This window comes from Girardinichthys multiradiatus, chromosome 6 (assembly GCF_021462225.1).
Source record: "Girardinichthys multiradiatus isolate DD_20200921_A chromosome 6, DD_fGirMul_XY1, whole genome shotgun sequence".
NCBI classification, from domain to species: Eukaryota; Metazoa; Chordata; class Actinopteri; order Cyprinodontiformes; family Goodeidae; genus Girardinichthys; species Girardinichthys multiradiatus.
Genome location: NC_061799.1, coordinates 12211732 through 12228855, shown reverse-complemented (window position 1 = coordinate 12228855; position 17124 = coordinate 12211732). Strand labels below are relative to the sequence as shown.

At 38.6% G+C, this 17124-nt stretch overlaps 2 protein-coding genes across 5 annotated transcripts in view; one reads left to right on the top strand and one right to left on the bottom strand.

The window, feature by feature from the left end:
- The window catches only part of casq1a (calsequestrin 1a), a 10924-nt gene extending 3869 nt beyond the window's left edge, over positions 1-7055 (bottom strand). Inside the window, exons 1-9 of the mRNA XM_047369481.1 lie at positions 6643-7055; positions 4447-4540; positions 3943-4043; positions 2482-2593; positions 2187-2260; positions 997-1127; positions 859-904; positions 638-692; positions 397-497 (exon numbers count right to left, since the gene is read on the bottom strand). Of these exons, the coding sequence (XP_047225437.1) occupies positions 397-497; positions 638-692; positions 859-904; positions 997-1127; positions 2187-2260; positions 2482-2593; positions 3943-4043; positions 4447-4540; positions 6643-6879 (951 nt within the window). The 5' untranslated portion in view covers positions 6880-7055. The remainder of the gene's footprint in view (positions 1-396; positions 498-637; positions 693-858; positions 905-996; positions 1128-2186; positions 2261-2481; positions 2594-3942; positions 4044-4446; positions 4541-6642) is intronic.
- A 5066-nt stretch (positions 7056-12121) lies between these two features.
- LOC124870502 (crystallin J1A-like) lies at positions 12122-16171 on the top strand. Of its 4 annotated transcripts, none has more exons than XM_047369227.1 (10): positions 12122-12274; positions 12662-12728; positions 13127-13303; positions 13465-13563; positions 13678-13770; positions 13848-14004; positions 14524-14639; positions 14837-14914; positions 15016-15155; positions 15491-16171. In XM_047369227.1, exons 1-10 carry the CDS (start codon positions 12263-12265, stop codon positions 15587-15589), a joined length of 1038 nt encoding a protein of 345 aa, XP_047225183.1. In that variant the 5' UTR covers positions 12122-12262; the 3' UTR covers positions 15590-16171. The 4 variants fall into 4 exon arrangements, with proteins under 4 accessions (XP_047225183.1, XP_047225185.1, XP_047225186.1 ...); XM_047369229.1 differs by having other exon boundaries at positions 12130-12154; XM_047369230.1 differs by lacking the exon at positions 12122-12274 and adding an exon at positions 12292-12499.
- Positions 16172-17124: the final 953 nt, after the last annotated feature.

Sequence of the window (17124 nt, the reverse complement as noted above, 5' to 3'; positions counted from 1 at the left end):
TGGCACCCTTGCTGCCATTAGGTATCATAATGAAATCCTTAGATTTATTGTTAGACCCCTTGCTTTGCAAACTACTGAGCACCACTGTGAGTTGCTGCAATGACATTTCAGCAAATTGGACAAGCCTGTCCCATCAGTTTTCAGTTTAAATATCTTGGTGACTTTGGATTAAGCTCTCTATGGGTTGATCATTTTCATTTTGATCAAATTATGTGGCATCCTTTTGTTCCTAACACATTACCCCTTCCATATCAGCGTGGATATCAAGCATATATTTTTTTCAATTTAGGTCTGATGTGTTTTCAAAGTGTTTCTTTCATTTCTTTAGCAGTTTACTGCTAAATCTTAGTTTTCACATGTTTCTGGTAGACATATTTTTTTGCAACATATTTTTACCAGAGGGAAGTCGTCAGGGTCAATCCAGACAATGCTGAGGTTAGGGTTGTCTGTGTTATCCTCAGCAACTTGCTTCAGGATGTGCAAGAACTCAAAGCCATCTGTGGAGCAGAAAATGACAGGGAAAGCAAAACCTTAAATTTTGTTCCCTTTGGTTCTTCATAATATACTTGTATATTTACTGATTCGTATCATTTTGACCATACTAAAGAATATTATTTTTAAATTTGGGATCCTTTACCAATATCTGCCTCTTCTGCAAAAGCGACAATGTGTTCTCCACCGACATCATCATCCTGTGAAGAACAAAAGATCTGTACTCTAAAGGACTTCAGATTAAAATAATATCAGAAAGTAAGAAATATTTTCAGTGTTTAAATTTACTTAAAGCCTCTCCATGAAATGCTAGTTTGATTAATTTAAACTTCTGCAGGGCTGAAAGTACCGTATAAATATTCTTACCCAGATCTCATACATGTTGCTGGGTTTCAGTTTCCTCAGTGTTGGTCTAAACAAGCACACAGGCATTTTTTTGTTTATTCTGACTGTTACGCTTTTAACTCATAAAAGTATCGTAGCAAACCGACCAATAGGGGCTACCTGTCATTATCCTCAATGAATTTCACTAGTTCTTTCTCAGAGTAAGGTTTTCCAGGGATGACCACAGGATCATCAATAAAGGGTTCATAGAAGTCCACTTCATTAAGCTTCAACTCCAGGGCCTTAGCAACCTGTGACAAAAGAAACAGAATTGAATTCGTGTTCTGACCATGATAGGCCTATCAGTGATGTATCAGTCATAACCTTATGACCTCTGACAGGTAAAGAAATACTGCATATTACAGTAAAACACAACGCTCAGCAAGACAATCTTGATGCCACAGTACATGAAGTATAGAAAACAAAAATATGATCCTCTACTTGTCTTATAAAAATAGGCATTTCCCCATAAAAAAAACACTGCAAATGTCTGAATTAAATAACATGTAAAAGTACTAAATGTAGTGCAACAAAAAAGGCACAAGTAGTGAAATAAAAACAAATTTTACCTGTCGCAGCAATAAAAGAACGTAACCGTTTTCCTGATAGTCTTATTTGTGCCTCACTTTGTTTAGGAGTTTTAACAACCTTGCTATAGTTCATTGATATTGGTAGGTACGGATCACTTATGGTCTCATCATGTCTTTGACTAGGCCCTTGTAATATCTTGGTTTTTGTATTATTATTATTATTATTAATATTTTGTAATTTTCTGCCCTATTCAACAGTCAAGTGGGGAGATAGCTTCCCTCAAACTAATTTCAGAATACTTTGGTGTATAGAGGAGTTTACCTCTGATTAGTGACTGCAAGGTATTCAGGTTCTGTGGTTGGATAAACAAGCTCAAATCATCACCCCTCCACTGCTGTTTTTGATAGCTGGTATGATGTGTTTCTGCTGATATGCACCAAACATGCAGGGCCAAACATCTCCACTTTAGTCTCATTTGTTCTTTGGTCCTTGGTTTGTTTAGACGCAAGTTTGTAAAGCTAAGGAATATTGCCAGGATTACTTGAGCAAGAAAAAGCTTTCCACTAGTAAACCCTCTAGAAAAAAACATACTTGTTCAGTTTCTTTTACTATCTGGCATGTAATTATTATTAGTCTATGACAAGGCTTTTCATCGTTGAATTTGATGAATCTATTTATGGACTGGCACCAAGAAACTGTCCAGAAATGTAAAAGCTGAGATTTGAAGGAGCACTATGAAGGCTTTTCACAAAATGAATGATTTACTGTAATTAGCTTACCTTAGGGTTAAATGTTGCAAAGAACTTGATGTGAGGATGGAACTCTTCAGCAGCATCAACATAAGCTGCAAAATCTGGAATTTTACAATTATTTGTCAAGTAATTTCAGTAGATTAGTCTTTACATGGAATACTGAAGAATATACATTTGTTGCTGTCATCATCACTGCTGCTGATTCTGTGCTTGATTAAATCAAAAGCAGACCCTTGAAATTATACCAGGCTTTATAATTCTGATCTCACATCTATCTACACAGCTGCTTGATATGGTAATCATGCCATCACAATATTCTTACGTTCTGATTTGTGACTCTTAAAGTAGCCCACCAATTTGACGTCCTCTTCGATGCTTTCAAAGCCCCTCAGTTCTCTGCTGTTGTCAATAATTTCCACAGGGTCCTCAAGAACCTGTGGGAGAAATGAAGTTGAAGGAAAGAGAAAAGAGAACCACAGTGAGAATCTGGTGAAATATCCATATAGCCAGCAAATACAAGCCCTTATCAGAAAAAGGCAAGATGGCATGGGAAATGCAAGGAACATTACTAACAGCAACAATGACTAAAACTTACATATAGTCTGTTAATACAGAGTAAATTGAGTTGTGCATTTCAGATTAGCAACACAGTTTTGAGACAACTGTGGCTCAGTGGGAAGGGTAGTTGTCTTGAAAGTTGTCTGTTCAATTCCAGTTTTCACCAGCCACATGTTGATGTGTGCCTGGACAAGAAATGCTGCCTCCTGATCTGCATAGTGGTTTATGAATATGTGCATGTTTCTGAGAGTGGTTGGAAGAATGTGGCGCTAGTTTCAAGTGCTTTGAGTGGTTGGTATCACTGGAAAGGTGCTATATAAGTTCAGTCCATTTACTATAGTAGGGTTCCAATTTGCTAGGTTAATAATAGGGTAGAAAAAGATCAGTTGATGATGTAGGTTATTGAAATCATGATTTGATTAAAGCTTTTGGCATTTTCAGGGTTCACAGTTGAGTTACTTTTTCTTAAGTGCTACGTATTTTTTTACTCTGGGAAAAGGATTCCTATGGTAACCTCATCCAAGGGTTGTGGACCTTTGTTTGATGTAAACCTAGCTTTGTTGCTAGATATCATATCATTGCGACTAATTGCAACAATAAACTTTTGTATACACTTTTATATTGTGTCTTTTTTGTTTTTATGAAAAGTACTGCTGGCAAAGTGTTTCTGTGCTTAGCTGTCTCTTTCCTGGAAACAGCAACTGAACGAGCTATTGCTGTCATTAACTTGGTATAATCTCATTCTTTTTTTCCCAGTAAATGTACTCCTGGAACAGTGGTTATGTGCTTTTTTCTTCCTGCTTTCTGTTTTCTCAACTCCCTGTTGCCATAACCAACAGATGGTTGCTCAGGATAAGGAATTGCTGCAAGGTCAGTGTTAAATACAACTGGAGGGTATTACTTAGATAATTTTGGTGATCGGAAGCTATCATAAACTAAATTTCTATGCATTGTAATATCACACTGTATTAAATTTGAATGTGTATAATTTGATTAAATCAGACAGTTGGACTTGAATAAGTTGAACTGAATTGAACTGAACTGAATGGAAAATGCCGCTCCATTCATCTCATTGATTTAAAGGTCAAGTAAATTTGAAAATGCCCTGTTTTGAATGTATTTGCATTTTCAAACACATCCTGACTTTTCTGATTTAAAATATTTTTTTCATTCTTCATGCTTCAACGAGGCTGGCTATTAACTGGGCGATTATATCCTCACGAACATCATAGATGAACTCCACAAGAGTGTCTGCCTCAAGTTCACCATCATACTCTATAACTTCATCATCGGTGAAGATGAAGACGCTGTCAGATTCTTCAAGGTCTGGGAAGAAAAAAACACAGTTATTAAGAGACTGACCTAACGCAGCACAGCATGTGCCATACATCCAACTGCTCTGTGAAGGCATTAGAGGTTTGTTAGAGAACATTAGTGAACAGACAGCATCATGAAGACCAAGGAACACAGCAGACAGATCAGGGAGAAAGTTGTGGAGACTTTTAATCCACATCATTAAATATGGTGGTAGCAGTATCATGGTGTGGGAATGCTTTGTTTTAACAGGAAAGGATGCAAAAGACCTGAAATAATGACCTGTAAACTATTTTAAAAAACACACATTATTTTTATTTCACTTTACAAATTTGTGCTACTGTATGTTACATCTGCATCAGTGTCTGATACCGATTTCTGCATGTGTTTACCATCTCTCTTTCACCTTATTTACCTAATTTCTTTGCAACGACCTTGTCAAGCTTTGCATCAATGAGTCCAACTCCAATATCCTCATCTTCAAACTCCTCCAGGACTTGGGCAGCACGCTGCAAAAACAAAACACGCTATTTCCTGACCATGTCTTTTTAAAATGCAGTTAACATGTGCACATATTGTCAAAAACTGCACTTAGGAGCTTCATTACCATAAAAGCCTGCTTTTCAGAGAGCTGCTTCTGCACTTTCTAAATCTGTATGGAACATGAACCTAATGACTGACAGTCGATTCCACCAATAGGCTGTGACCCTCTTGCATTGAGGAAGTGGTTTAAGGTTGTCTGAGTGCATTTAAGGACTAACAAGCACTCGCTTCCTCGCTCACTTACTCACGTACACACGTATAAGTGGTGTAAGAGATCTTGAACAGCTGCCTTTACTGGCATAAATAGTCAGAGTAAACAGGCTGTCCTGCAGGTTGTTGTGCAGATGATTCCTTGCATTGCTTTGAGCTAGAATGGAGTTGCAAATAGGTGGGGCAGAGAAAAGCAGCTCATATTGCATACAGTAGAAGTAGAAGCACAGAAATTGGAAAGGTGAAGCAGTTTAAATTACATTGTTGGTATATTGCAAGTTGTTTAGTACGTACATTTTTTTTAAAACTACAGAAACTGTCATGTGGTGATGAGTCTCCATAACATCATATTATACACTATATTATATGCAGTTTATCTTGCATTAATCCAAGCAGAGTACCATAACGTCTGAAATGCTCCATCTTTTTGCTGTTGCCTCTTACTGACAATACCACCTAATTTAACTGCAATAACTATACATTTGCAAGGAGAAACACAACTCAAGCATCTCAGGTTAAATATAACCTGAGGGGCATCACCAGCCCAGGGACTATTTTGGTGAAGCAGCAGTGATGCTCAGCATTCAGGGATCCGCTGACAAGTACAGTACTGCAAGTGTCAGTCACAGCAGGGAGCTGAGGTGGCATCACTGGATCCAGAACCCCCTGTGCTGCTGGCTTGTAGCCCTGACTGAACCCCCACCCCCCACTCTCTTAGACACCAGAGCCTGCTGAGATGATGTGATATACTAAAGGCAGATGCTCACTTTAATCTCCTGCTCTTTATGGTTTTTTAATGTTTTTCTTTCAAATATTTACCATTAGTTTTATTTTTATCACCATTATCCTCCGTTATTTATATTTTCAATATAAATTTGACTGTCAGTTGATGTTTTAAATAGGTTTATTGCAGACATTCCAGTCATATTTCTATTCTTGGAATGTTCAGTGTCTCATTTGTCACTATTTGCTTCATACATTTCTGACTATGATAAAAAAATTATGCCCTTATATGTCTCATTTGGGATCTGAGACCCAAAGCCTCTTTTAAATTACATGAAAGTTGTGGAATGTCCATAAAAACAGAGATTAGCCTCTTTGCGTATCTCTGCAACATGGAGTGGTTTGACACGTCTTCAGTTTTAACGCAGAACATTAAGCAAGCTGCATCCGATAAAATACTGTACCTAAGGATTTTTGCATTGCACAAATTTTCCACATCCATACTTTTTTGTCACTAATGAAATTAAAAGAGCATTTTTTTAAATGATGTCAGCTCCGTCTTAAATCTTGTAAATAAAAAATGGGGGAAAAAAACGAAGCTGTTTTCAGACGTTTTAATGAAATGTTAAATCTAAAACGTTTGTTATTAAATGTATGACTGAATGCAAGGAGCACTGTTTGGGGATCATGTGATATTTAGTACATCCTAAAATCATCTGTAAACTGAAAATGATCTTTGGTAAACTGCTGTTTGACACCCTGAGAACTGATGCTGAAGCTTTATGCTGGATGGTGATGTAATGTGGCGAAAACTGCTGAGTCTCCAGGCTGAGAGGGGTCCTAATGTTTGATTGGAATGCACATGCATTGAGCAACACACGCAATCCTTGGTTAAAAAACAATTAAGAAACAAGCAAAATAAAACAATGCAATATGTAGGTTTGCTTTTTTTTCATGCATTTAAATTTTTGCAAACTATGGATACATTCATATCTAGATTTTGAACCTTTAAACCCAAAATGAAATATAAAGTTAAAAAATCAATCTAACATCTTAATAGTACTCATGAATCTATTTAATTTATATTAATTTTGGATCTATTTCAAATTACTCCTCCTTTTTCAGCTCAACCCACCTCAAGGGCCAACTCCTCAGTCTCAAACTGTCTCTGGGCGACGCGGCTGGATCCGGGATGGTTATGGTAGTACACCACCATAACGTCGTACTTCCTCATCAGAGACTTATAGTTCTTGGCATTAAGGTTGTGTACGCGGTCTTTACCGTCATATTCAGGGAAGTCCAAGCTCTCCTTGGCCAGTGATTGCCACCCAAATGACAGCAAGACTGCAACAAGCACCCATGTCCACTTCATGGCTTCTCTTGAAAAACAAATCAGATTTCTTTTACAGTTTATTGTATAGTTAACTCAGCGAGGTTAAAATATTTCTTTGCGTGCAGAACCCTTCCCAATCCGCGTCACCCAGAAGAGAGCAGGACTAACTCCTGGATCCACCTTATTACAAACCCCACATGGGAAACTGGCAATGGGGAGCAGGGTACAAGAGGGGCTGGGCTAAGTTTGACATAGGTGTGACAGTGTCCGCCTATGTGGGTGTAACTGAGCAGGGTGAGGTTGTTGGTGGGGTGACAACTTTGTGTATGAGTGTGTTTCAGTGTTTGCTACACACCTGCAAAACTAGGCTAGAGTGAGACGATGAGGGCCCAACTGGTCAAGCACAGTAAATTCAAAGACAGCATGGGAGCTGCAGTAACGAGGTACAGGCACTGCAGTTGAATGTGTCTGCTTTTCTTGTCAAATAAAGAATAAAAATAATATGATAGATTTAGAGCTGGCTGCAAATATAAGACACTCTTCTCCCATATTAAGTGAAGGATGAAGTCTTGAATCCCAGCTAAAAATAATGGATGCAGGACAGAGAGGTACATATCAGGAGGGGCTGCAGTCGGTGTCTAATTTGCTGCTGCTGGCATTGGTGCAGTGTTAGAATGTGGAGCTGGGTCACTCAGGGACAGGGAGAGAGGGGTGGGTGGGTGGGGGTCTTGGATGTAAAGCTGTCACTTAGCCCTTACTCAAGAAGTAAGAGAAATTTAGATATTTACAAGATAAATGTAAATGTCGGGGCGGTGGGGGGTTCAGCATTTTGATCCCTAAAACAAGCGTCCAGTGTATACTATCAAGCTATGCCTAAAATGATCCCTGATGATATTACTTTACAATCTAAAGATGAAGAGTGCCTTACAAAGATATTCATACTCCTTGAACTTTTGTACATTTTCCGTCTTAGTTACAATCTTTATTGAATGTTTTTAGTGGGGTTTTATGTGAAAGAGGAGTACAAAGACGTGCATACTGCCAGTTAAAAGGAAAAGGGGACATGGTTTGTGAAGACACTCTAATTAGGTGAGACCAAAGACCAACCTACTGGTCTACGTGCCGAACTCTATGTGTGATAGAAAACTAAATTCACATCACTCTAAATATCCATCCCTATGGGGATATGAGGTGGAAACATCATGATAAATAATTTTTCAAAATAAACTTCACAGAAAAAAGTTTCAAAAATGTGGAATGTATTTGTATTTTCGCCATTTGCTTCAATATTTTCTGCAATATTAAAACAAATAACAGCTGGTCCTTGGCTACTTTGATCATTTGAGTTAACTATTACAGTTCTAGACAAAATTTGGACGGTCATACACCGTATCTTTGTAGAGGGAGAAAAGCATCAGACACCAGTCTATGCAGGCTTTTTTTTATTTATTCACAGATGTATCAGAACATATATAGCACCACATGATGTCAAAGTATCCTCCCTCACTCAAAGGTGGCCAATCTTACAACCTAAGCACAAAGAAACAAGCTATTCTCCCTAGCAGCTGAATCTTAGACAATGCCATAAATTTCAATCCAGGGTTCGCGGTAGTCCACTAGTGGAAGGTCCTGCACTCCTGGTGGGTCAACAGATCAATATCACTCTGTGTCAGGAAGGCCCAGAACCCCAAACAGACTTGTTTAAAAATCATGATAGAAAGAGAACATCTGCACTCTCGGCTCTTTCTCTTTTTGTTCAACATGTCTTACAACAATAAATGTAACTGCAATAAGAATGAAATATAACAACATTTTTTTAATCAATTCTCTATCTAGAACCATCTTTTGCAACCATTACAGCTGTGAGACTCTGGGGATATCTCTGTATCAGCGTTGTACATCTAACAACTCAAATATTGTTCCTTCCCTCATTGTAAATTAGCTCAAGCTCGGTCAGATTGGATAGGGAGCATCTGTAAACATCGGTTTTCAACTTTTGCCACAGATTCTCAATTTGACTTGGATATGGACTTTGACTGGGCCATTCTAACACATGAACCTGCGTTGAAGTAAACCATTCCTTTGTACCTCTGGCTGTATATTTTGGGTTGTTGTCTTCCTGAAAGCTGAACTTCCATCCCAGTCTAAAATCTTTACAGCCTCTAATACGATTGGCCTGTGTGTAGCTACATTAATGTTCTCATCAGCTCTGTCCAGCTTCCCAATACCTGCTAAGGAGAAGCATCCCCACAGCGAGCTGCTGCTCACCATGTTTTATAGTGAAGGCGGTGTGTTCAAGATGTGCAGCGTAAGTTTTCCTCCATACATAGTATTTTGCATGTAGGCAAAAAAAGGTTTTTTCTCATCTTCCACATGTCTGCTGTTTCTCCCACTTGGCTTGTGGCAAACTTTGAACAGGACTTCTAGCAGGTTTCTTACTCCATTGGCATTCTAATTGACACTCTTACATAAAGGCAAGATTTGCAGTAGTTGTCCTGTCAATAGATTCTCCCATTTAGGCTGTGAATCTCTGCAGATCCTCCACAGTTACTATGGGACACTCTGATAAATGCTCTCCTTGCAAGATCTGATATTTTAGGTGGACCACCATGTCTTGGTAGGATGTGCCATATTCTTTACATTTTGGACCATTAATTATTAAGCTGTAAGCATGTTAAAACATGTTAAAACATGTCACTGACAGAAGTGAGACTGCAATACACAGGCGCTACTGAGCCCTCTGAAAATCATCAGTAGGCAAAGAGGGTGAAGTGTCTTGCCCAAGGAGACAACAATTGAGACAGACAGAACAGGAGTTTGAACCGGCAACCCACCTGTTGCAGGACGGACCTTTACCACTGTCGCCACCGTTGCCCTAAGTTTCAGAAAAAGTTTCACGAAACACAAGTCTGCTGTACAAAAGCAACATGTGAACTCAGTGCATGGATCTGTATGTGTATTGTTGAGATGCTGGGCCTGCAGCTAAAATATAAGTGATTTCTATGGTCTAGAAACTAACTATAAATTAAATCTGAAATGTGGTTCATCGTGTCACTGTAAATATCTAATAAGGTCACATGAGTCAGAGGCTAAATAAGAAGGGAGAGGGATTCATGTGTGTCTCATTTACACCTCAGGTGATGACAGATTTAATTACTGTCTTCTCTTCTAATTTCATTAATGGAGCTAAATGAAGTAAAAAGACAGTCAGCTGTGGCATGTGTGGCGGTCTGTATGCAGAATTTCACAAGTAATTTCCTTTTTATTTATTTTCCAATATATCTGTAAAATATAGTACCCGTCTTCATTATTGGGGACTTACATCTAATATGACAGTTACTTCAGCTATCCAGTAGATGGTGCTCTTTGACCTGCAGAACGTCAAACACCTGTTGTTTTGACTCACTAGCTACTGATGACTTCTTAAAACTTGAAGAACATTCCAGAGATGCAAAGATGATACTTTAAACATGTCAGTCTCAAAGGTCATCCCATTTTCAGTTTTCAGTGTTGACCCTGAAATACAGACATATCTATGTACAATAATCATGGACAGATTATTGGAACGTTCTTGTTCTGCATTGCAAAAGGATCCCAGAATCCAATTTAATTTGTCTGCAAACAAATGTAAATGATTATACTTGAGATTATAATGTTTCATTAATACGTTAATTCATTAAAATGTTGGCCTTCTCTCAATGCACCTCCAGGAAGTTCTTTCAGGTGACCACCCCATGAAGCTCATGGAGATAACGTCAAGAGTGTGTGAAGCAGTAATCAAAGCAAAGGGTGACTATTTAAAAAAATCCAAGATATAAAAGATGTTTTGTTATTTCACACTATTCCTGTTTACTACATAATTCCATATGTGTTCATTTTGATACCTTCAGTGGTATATGTGCTACTTCAGTAGTATATATGCACTACTTACAAAAACGTAGGGATATTTGGATTTCAGGTAAAATTTCAGGATGAACCTAAAATGCAGTATAACCTTTACATGTGAGCTTAATGTGACCTCATCTAAACGTCTGCATGCACATAGCCAACAGTTCAATGTTTCAGTACTTTTTGCACAATGTGCTGTTTTCTACAAGGAGCTTAACAGCAAAATTCACAACATGTGTTTGATCCAGGAATTTACCAATAAATCTCCTGGTTCAAACAGAATTGGTATTTTAACAGTCCAGACACACAGAGATGCAGATAGACTGGAAGAGTCACTGAAAGGCATAGAAGTGGATGTCCTTTGGCAATATCTCACACTTATGACCTCTTCAATGTGAACAGTGCCCCGTGGAATCAGATGATGAATGCCGCTCAACTCCAAGCACATTTAGGGTAGTTGAAAGGACCTCCAGTGTCACATCAGACCATTCAAAACCAGCGTGGTCTGCGTGCTAGACGACCTGCAAGGGTACCTGACCACACCACCTTGCATGGGCCAGGGAGCATTTCACTGGACAAGGGACCAGTGGACCTCAGTTCTGTTCTGTGATGAAAGTCAATTCACGTTGAGCAGGAATGATGGTGTTGGAGACCTCAAAGAGAGCTCTATGCAACAGCCACTGTTGTCACCAGACCAACCGTTGGGGGTGGTGGTGTTACCGTGTGGACAGATGTGTCTAGTCAATACAGAACTGCCCTGCACTTTGTGAATGGTAGAGTGTAAAGCCCACACTACCTAAATAACATGAATCCAGTCAGTGTGTCCCTCCATGAGCAACACAGGCCTAATTTCATCTTCCTGGACGACATTGCTCCAGCTCATAGAGGCCGCATGATTGGGGAACGGCTGCTGGTGAATGGAGTACCTCAGATGAAGTGACCTGCACTGGGATCAGCTTATTTGCCATCTAAAGACTGCACCCCAGAACGTCAAAGCCCTGAGGGCTGTCCACTAGAGTGGGATGCTATGCCTCAGCAGACAATAAGTCGACTTGTGAACAGGATGAGACGTCGTTGTCATGTAATTAATGCTCAAGGGCACATGACTTGTTATTGAGACAATTTTCCTTGTGGTATACCCTCCTCTGTTGTTTGTCTTCTGTTTTAATAAATTGTTTGATATGAGAAATATATATATATATATATATATATATTTATAGATATAATCTATATATATTATATATATATATATATATATATATATATATAAAAATCTATATATATAATCTATATATATATACATTCAAACTAATCTGGATGATTTGTTTGGAACAATCAAAAGAACCACGTGTCCACGCAGCGGATAAAGCGCAGAGCAGGGGGCGGGGTTATCTAAACGTCTTCCGGTGTGGGCGGAGATAGCAGGGTAACTTTCATAACATACGGCAGGAACATTACATAGCATGTGTTACGTACCAATAAAGTCGTAATTATTAGAACTGAAACGACCTGCAAAAGGTTTTCGCCCGCTGAAATGGAGACTAAGGTCAGATTTTAAATTCTCAGTCTATATTTCTGCAGGTTAACTGGCGATTTAACGACGATGCATTCACACATCCGCTTACACTAGCATGTGATTAGCAGGACTGCCCCACTCCAGTCCTGTAGGTCCACAGTTCTGCTACTTTCAGACGTCTCTGCTTCAACGCACCTGAATCACATAATTAACTCATTAATAGGACTCTTTAGAACTTGACTGCATGTTGAGAAGGTAAATTAACATTGGATTCAGGTGTTTTGAACCACATATATTGCCCTAAATGCTTCAGTATTTCCTGCTAATGATGTAAGATCCATGATAAGCAACATTTTATTTCTATCAATTGGCATTACCATGGGAATAAGAAATCATATGTGGTCCTTGTCTTGACAGATGACGTCAGCTGTGGCCAACAGAGCCATAGGAGCCATTGTTGGATCAGCTGTTGCAGATGCTGCAGGTAAATGTTAGCCTGCATTGTTATATGTATATTTTTTGTGTTTCCTCTATACTCTCTTATTCTTAAGAAATAATTAAGTGTGTTTATTGGAGAAGAATACTGTTTACATATTTTCCACTTTTGAAGTGTTATTTCTCCTAGTAACTGTTGATGATTCATCCAGGCAGCTTGTTCAAGTGCTATTTCTATCTATCTATCTATCTATCTATCTATCTATCTATCTATCTATCTATCTATCTATCTATCTATCTATCTATCTATCTATCTATCTATCTATCTATCTATCTATCTATCTATATTTTTTATCCCTGGTACTGTAAATTATGTGTATCAGTAAAATTTGACAAGCATTATTTCCAGATCAAATTAAAATTGTACATATGACTTATCCTCTGTAGCTCAGCCCCTCCATTGGGTGTATGATCTCCAGAAACTGAAAGGGATCTTGGCTCAGGATCCAAACCCTGAATTCCGCTCCGAGTCGGCCAATCCCTTCTACAGGAGGCAGACGGGCCAGCAGAGCTGCTACGGAGACCAGGCTTATGTCCTGCTTGAGTCCCTTTCAGAATGTGGAGGTTGGTTAGCCTTTTCATCTTTTCAATAACATGTTTGACTTTTACAGCTCAGTGATTTAAAACAAAACTAAAACTCAGACAGAGAACATGGTGATTATTACTATTTGTAGCTACCTTTAATTACAAGTAAGTGTCTTTTGCTGTTCTGTGTTTCTTACCAGGTCTAAATGCTGATGATCTGAAGCAGCGCACACTGAAATTCTTTGGGCCAGGTTCAGAGTATGACACGCCTGTCAATGACCCTTACCGAGACCGTAGTGGTAAGAGATCTGCCCGCCTAATGTGATTGAAGGTCTTTTACTGAATGTTTTTGTTAAAGTTACTTCTGCTTCTGCAGTGTGATGCTGATGGATATCGTAAATGTGTGTTTCCAGGCCCAAGACCTCAGCTGCCTATTGAAGGACCATGGAGACAAGCAAGCTTGAAGAGCTTCTTAAAGAATGTTGATGCAGGCAAAGAGGAGACGGGTAAGGCACAATTACTTGTTGGTGACTTGATCTTAACAAGCACATTGAGTCTAAGCAGCAGGTTGTGCTTGTCACAGGCTGTGAGACGGACTGTCAGATTGATGGGATAGCCAAGCTGGCTCCTATAGTGGCTTTCTATGCAGGACAACCTGACATGCTGGAAAAGGTTGAACAGGCCATCCGAGTCACCCAGAACAACGATGAATGTGTTGCTGAAACTTTGGCTGCGGCAAGGTCAGTACATCTGAAAGTAACACTTAATTATTTTAGCTTACATACAGCTACAAGGTAATGTGTTAGAATAGTCCAGTCAAAGTCCCGGCCTATATCCAATAGAGAGTCTGTGGTAAAACTTAAAAACGAATGTTCAGTTGTTCTCCATCCAGTGTGACTGAGCTGGAGTTCTTTTAAAGAGAAAAATGGGCAAAACATTTTATTTTACACTAGATGTGCAAAGCTGGTAGCAACATTCCTTAATAGACCTGCAGCTGTAATGGCTGCAGAGTAGAACCTATCAGGGGCTGAATACAAATGCACACCACACTTTCCGAGGTTTGTTACAAATTTCAAAAACCATCTAATCTATTATTTTCGTTCCAACTCAGACTTTTACACTATTCCATATTCACATAAAATCCCCCAGAAAAACAATCAGGTTTGTGCTTGTAATATAACGACGTGAAAAGGTTCAAGCAATATTAAAGCTTTTGCAAGGCACTGTTTCTGAGATAACAAACCGAATTCTTGTCTCAGGTTTCTGGAGCATTTTATCCTGACTGGTCCAGATCCAAAAGCTTTGGATGTAGTGCTAAATCAGCTCAACGACCCCAACAGAAAGCAGCCCCAGGACCTGGACAAAGCAGTGATTGGTAAGTGAGGTTTACCACATTGTTGCCTCCTTCCTAAAGTAATTATGCTTCCTCATTCTGTGTAACCTACCCTATCAACAAGACATTTCTTAATGCTAAAATTAAAAGCTGTTACAACATTTGTATCGATTTGGTAACATTCTCTCATTTTGATAATGAGCTTTTCTTTTATATTCCACTCACTCTGCTGCTTTCAGGGCACATTCATCAAGTGAAGGAGAATTTATCAAAGCCTCCACAGGAGCTGATTCCCACTGTGTTTTCCAACACATGAGGTATATTTATCCAGCTTCCACTAACTTTAATTGAAGGCAATTTTCACCAAAATACCACCTGAATATGATCAGACAGGTAATGGGTGTACTACTTGTCCCAGGTTTGCCAAGTGCCTTCCAGGCAGCGCTGCATGGAGTCCTGACAGCCAAACAGTTTGAGACGGCCATCAGAGACACCATGAGCTGTGGGGGGTGCACCTGTAGCAGAGCCTCCTTCATTGGAGCATGCGTTGGAGCCCAGGTGTGATGTTTTCTTGATTTAACATACCAGTCACACATTTTCTGAGAATCAGAATCAGCTTTCTTGTCAAGTTTGTAGGGACAAACAAGGAATTTGAATCCGGTACACTTTGCTCTCAATAATAAAGAATATCATTTTAAATGTACATATATACACAATTGACTCTATAAGGAGAAGATAAAGTGAGTTCAGTCCAAGTATGCTGTTCTGGAACTCTGTCAAGTGTTCATCAGAGAAACTACCTGCGTGGCGGCTGGCTTTAGAAGACAGCGCTCTGTAGTGCCGCACTTTTCTGCGTGATGATTTTTCTTTTTTGTGTGTTTTTTCTTTTTCAGATTGGGCTTGAAAGAATCCCAGCATCTTGGATGAGCAAAACCTTACGATGCAACTCTGTGCTGGAGAAAGCTAAGAAGATTACCAAACATCACCTATAATGTTGTGGTTCACAGTATGAGGTGGCCGAGAGCATCATGGAAAAACTGTTGGGCGTTTGCAGAGCTGTTAGTGACGGCTTTTGTCTAAACTTAGGGACGGCAAGAGCCAGATGTTGTTGTCTCTGTTAAAGTCAAACATGTTGGTTCAGATGTTCCGGAAGAGATTATTTTTTACCAGACTCATTCAAAACTTGATTAAGAACAGCGTCTATTATCTTTTTTTTTTTTTTTAAACCTTTATTGAAGAAAATTGAGCACATTGATAAAATGCAACTATTGTCAATTAAAGCAAATAAATTGTTCAAAAGGGCCAATCAGTAAACATACAAGCACTTTCTGTCTTTGTTATATATGTAATCATATACATTTAGCTTTGACAACTTAAATCATCAGTGTACATGTGGATCAACAGGAAAAAAATAAACATGACACATCTACAGTAAGAGCATAGCTTTGTAAGGCTCAATGAAAGACATTTAGAGTTTAATTGTAGACGTAGCTTTAAGTTCTCTTCATCAAGTGAAGGATAATCATTCAGGTTCTGAGCAAATAAACCAAAACTTGCTTTTAAAACCCTAAAAACATTTTCTCTGCATTTTTTTTTTTACATCTTTTCATAAGAGAGGTTTTAGTGTTTATTGATTTCCTAATACTCTAGAGACAAGGTAGATTTTTGGTTAGTATAGATTCAGAAAATTAAATTATAAATTTTTATTATTAATTTATTATTAATTATTTAAAAAACTAAACGTAGGCAAGTAGTAACAGTCTGTAAAATTATTAGATTAATTAAGCAAATGTCTGTGTTTAACAGACCTATTAGTTCTCCTTGCACACCTCAGCTAAAAATCAGCCCCCTGTTATTCTGTTGTTATAACTATATTAAGCTTTGATGTATAAATTCAGTATCAACAATTCAGTGCAGTATTTTTGGGGTAAGTAAGTAAACATTTTTTTATGAATAAATAATACAGAGAGTATACATTTATTGTAAACCTACACGTTACATTTAGATTTTTAATTTTATTTTTTGCTTTCAGCTACGGAAACCCAATATACTGTTTATTTGAAAACTATAATACTAAGACCAATCAAAAAGGATTTCTTCCATACTGAAATCTAAGCCTACTGAAGAGTATGTCCATGTACTGTACAGTATACATTCTGTATATGTGGTGGAGGCTCATTTTGCATGAATTACTGCATCGGTGTGTGCTATGAAGACAATCTGCTGTGCTGTTGAAAAGGCCCAGTAAGCTTCGGTCTCCAGCCTGTCTACATACTTCGCTCCGGTGTCTCTCGTCTATCACACAGACCACCCATCTTGGTTAAGGTCATGTAAGTTTGTTGGCGAACTGTGTTACCATGGTCATTGTGCGCAGGTCCCAATAAATCAAACATTTCCATAAGGGTTGTCAGCAAAGGGAAGCATGAAGTGATCTAAATCAAGATGTATTTATACAACACTTTTCATACAGTCAAGTGTAACACAGTGCATTACAGAGGTTAAAACAGACAACTATACACACAACAAA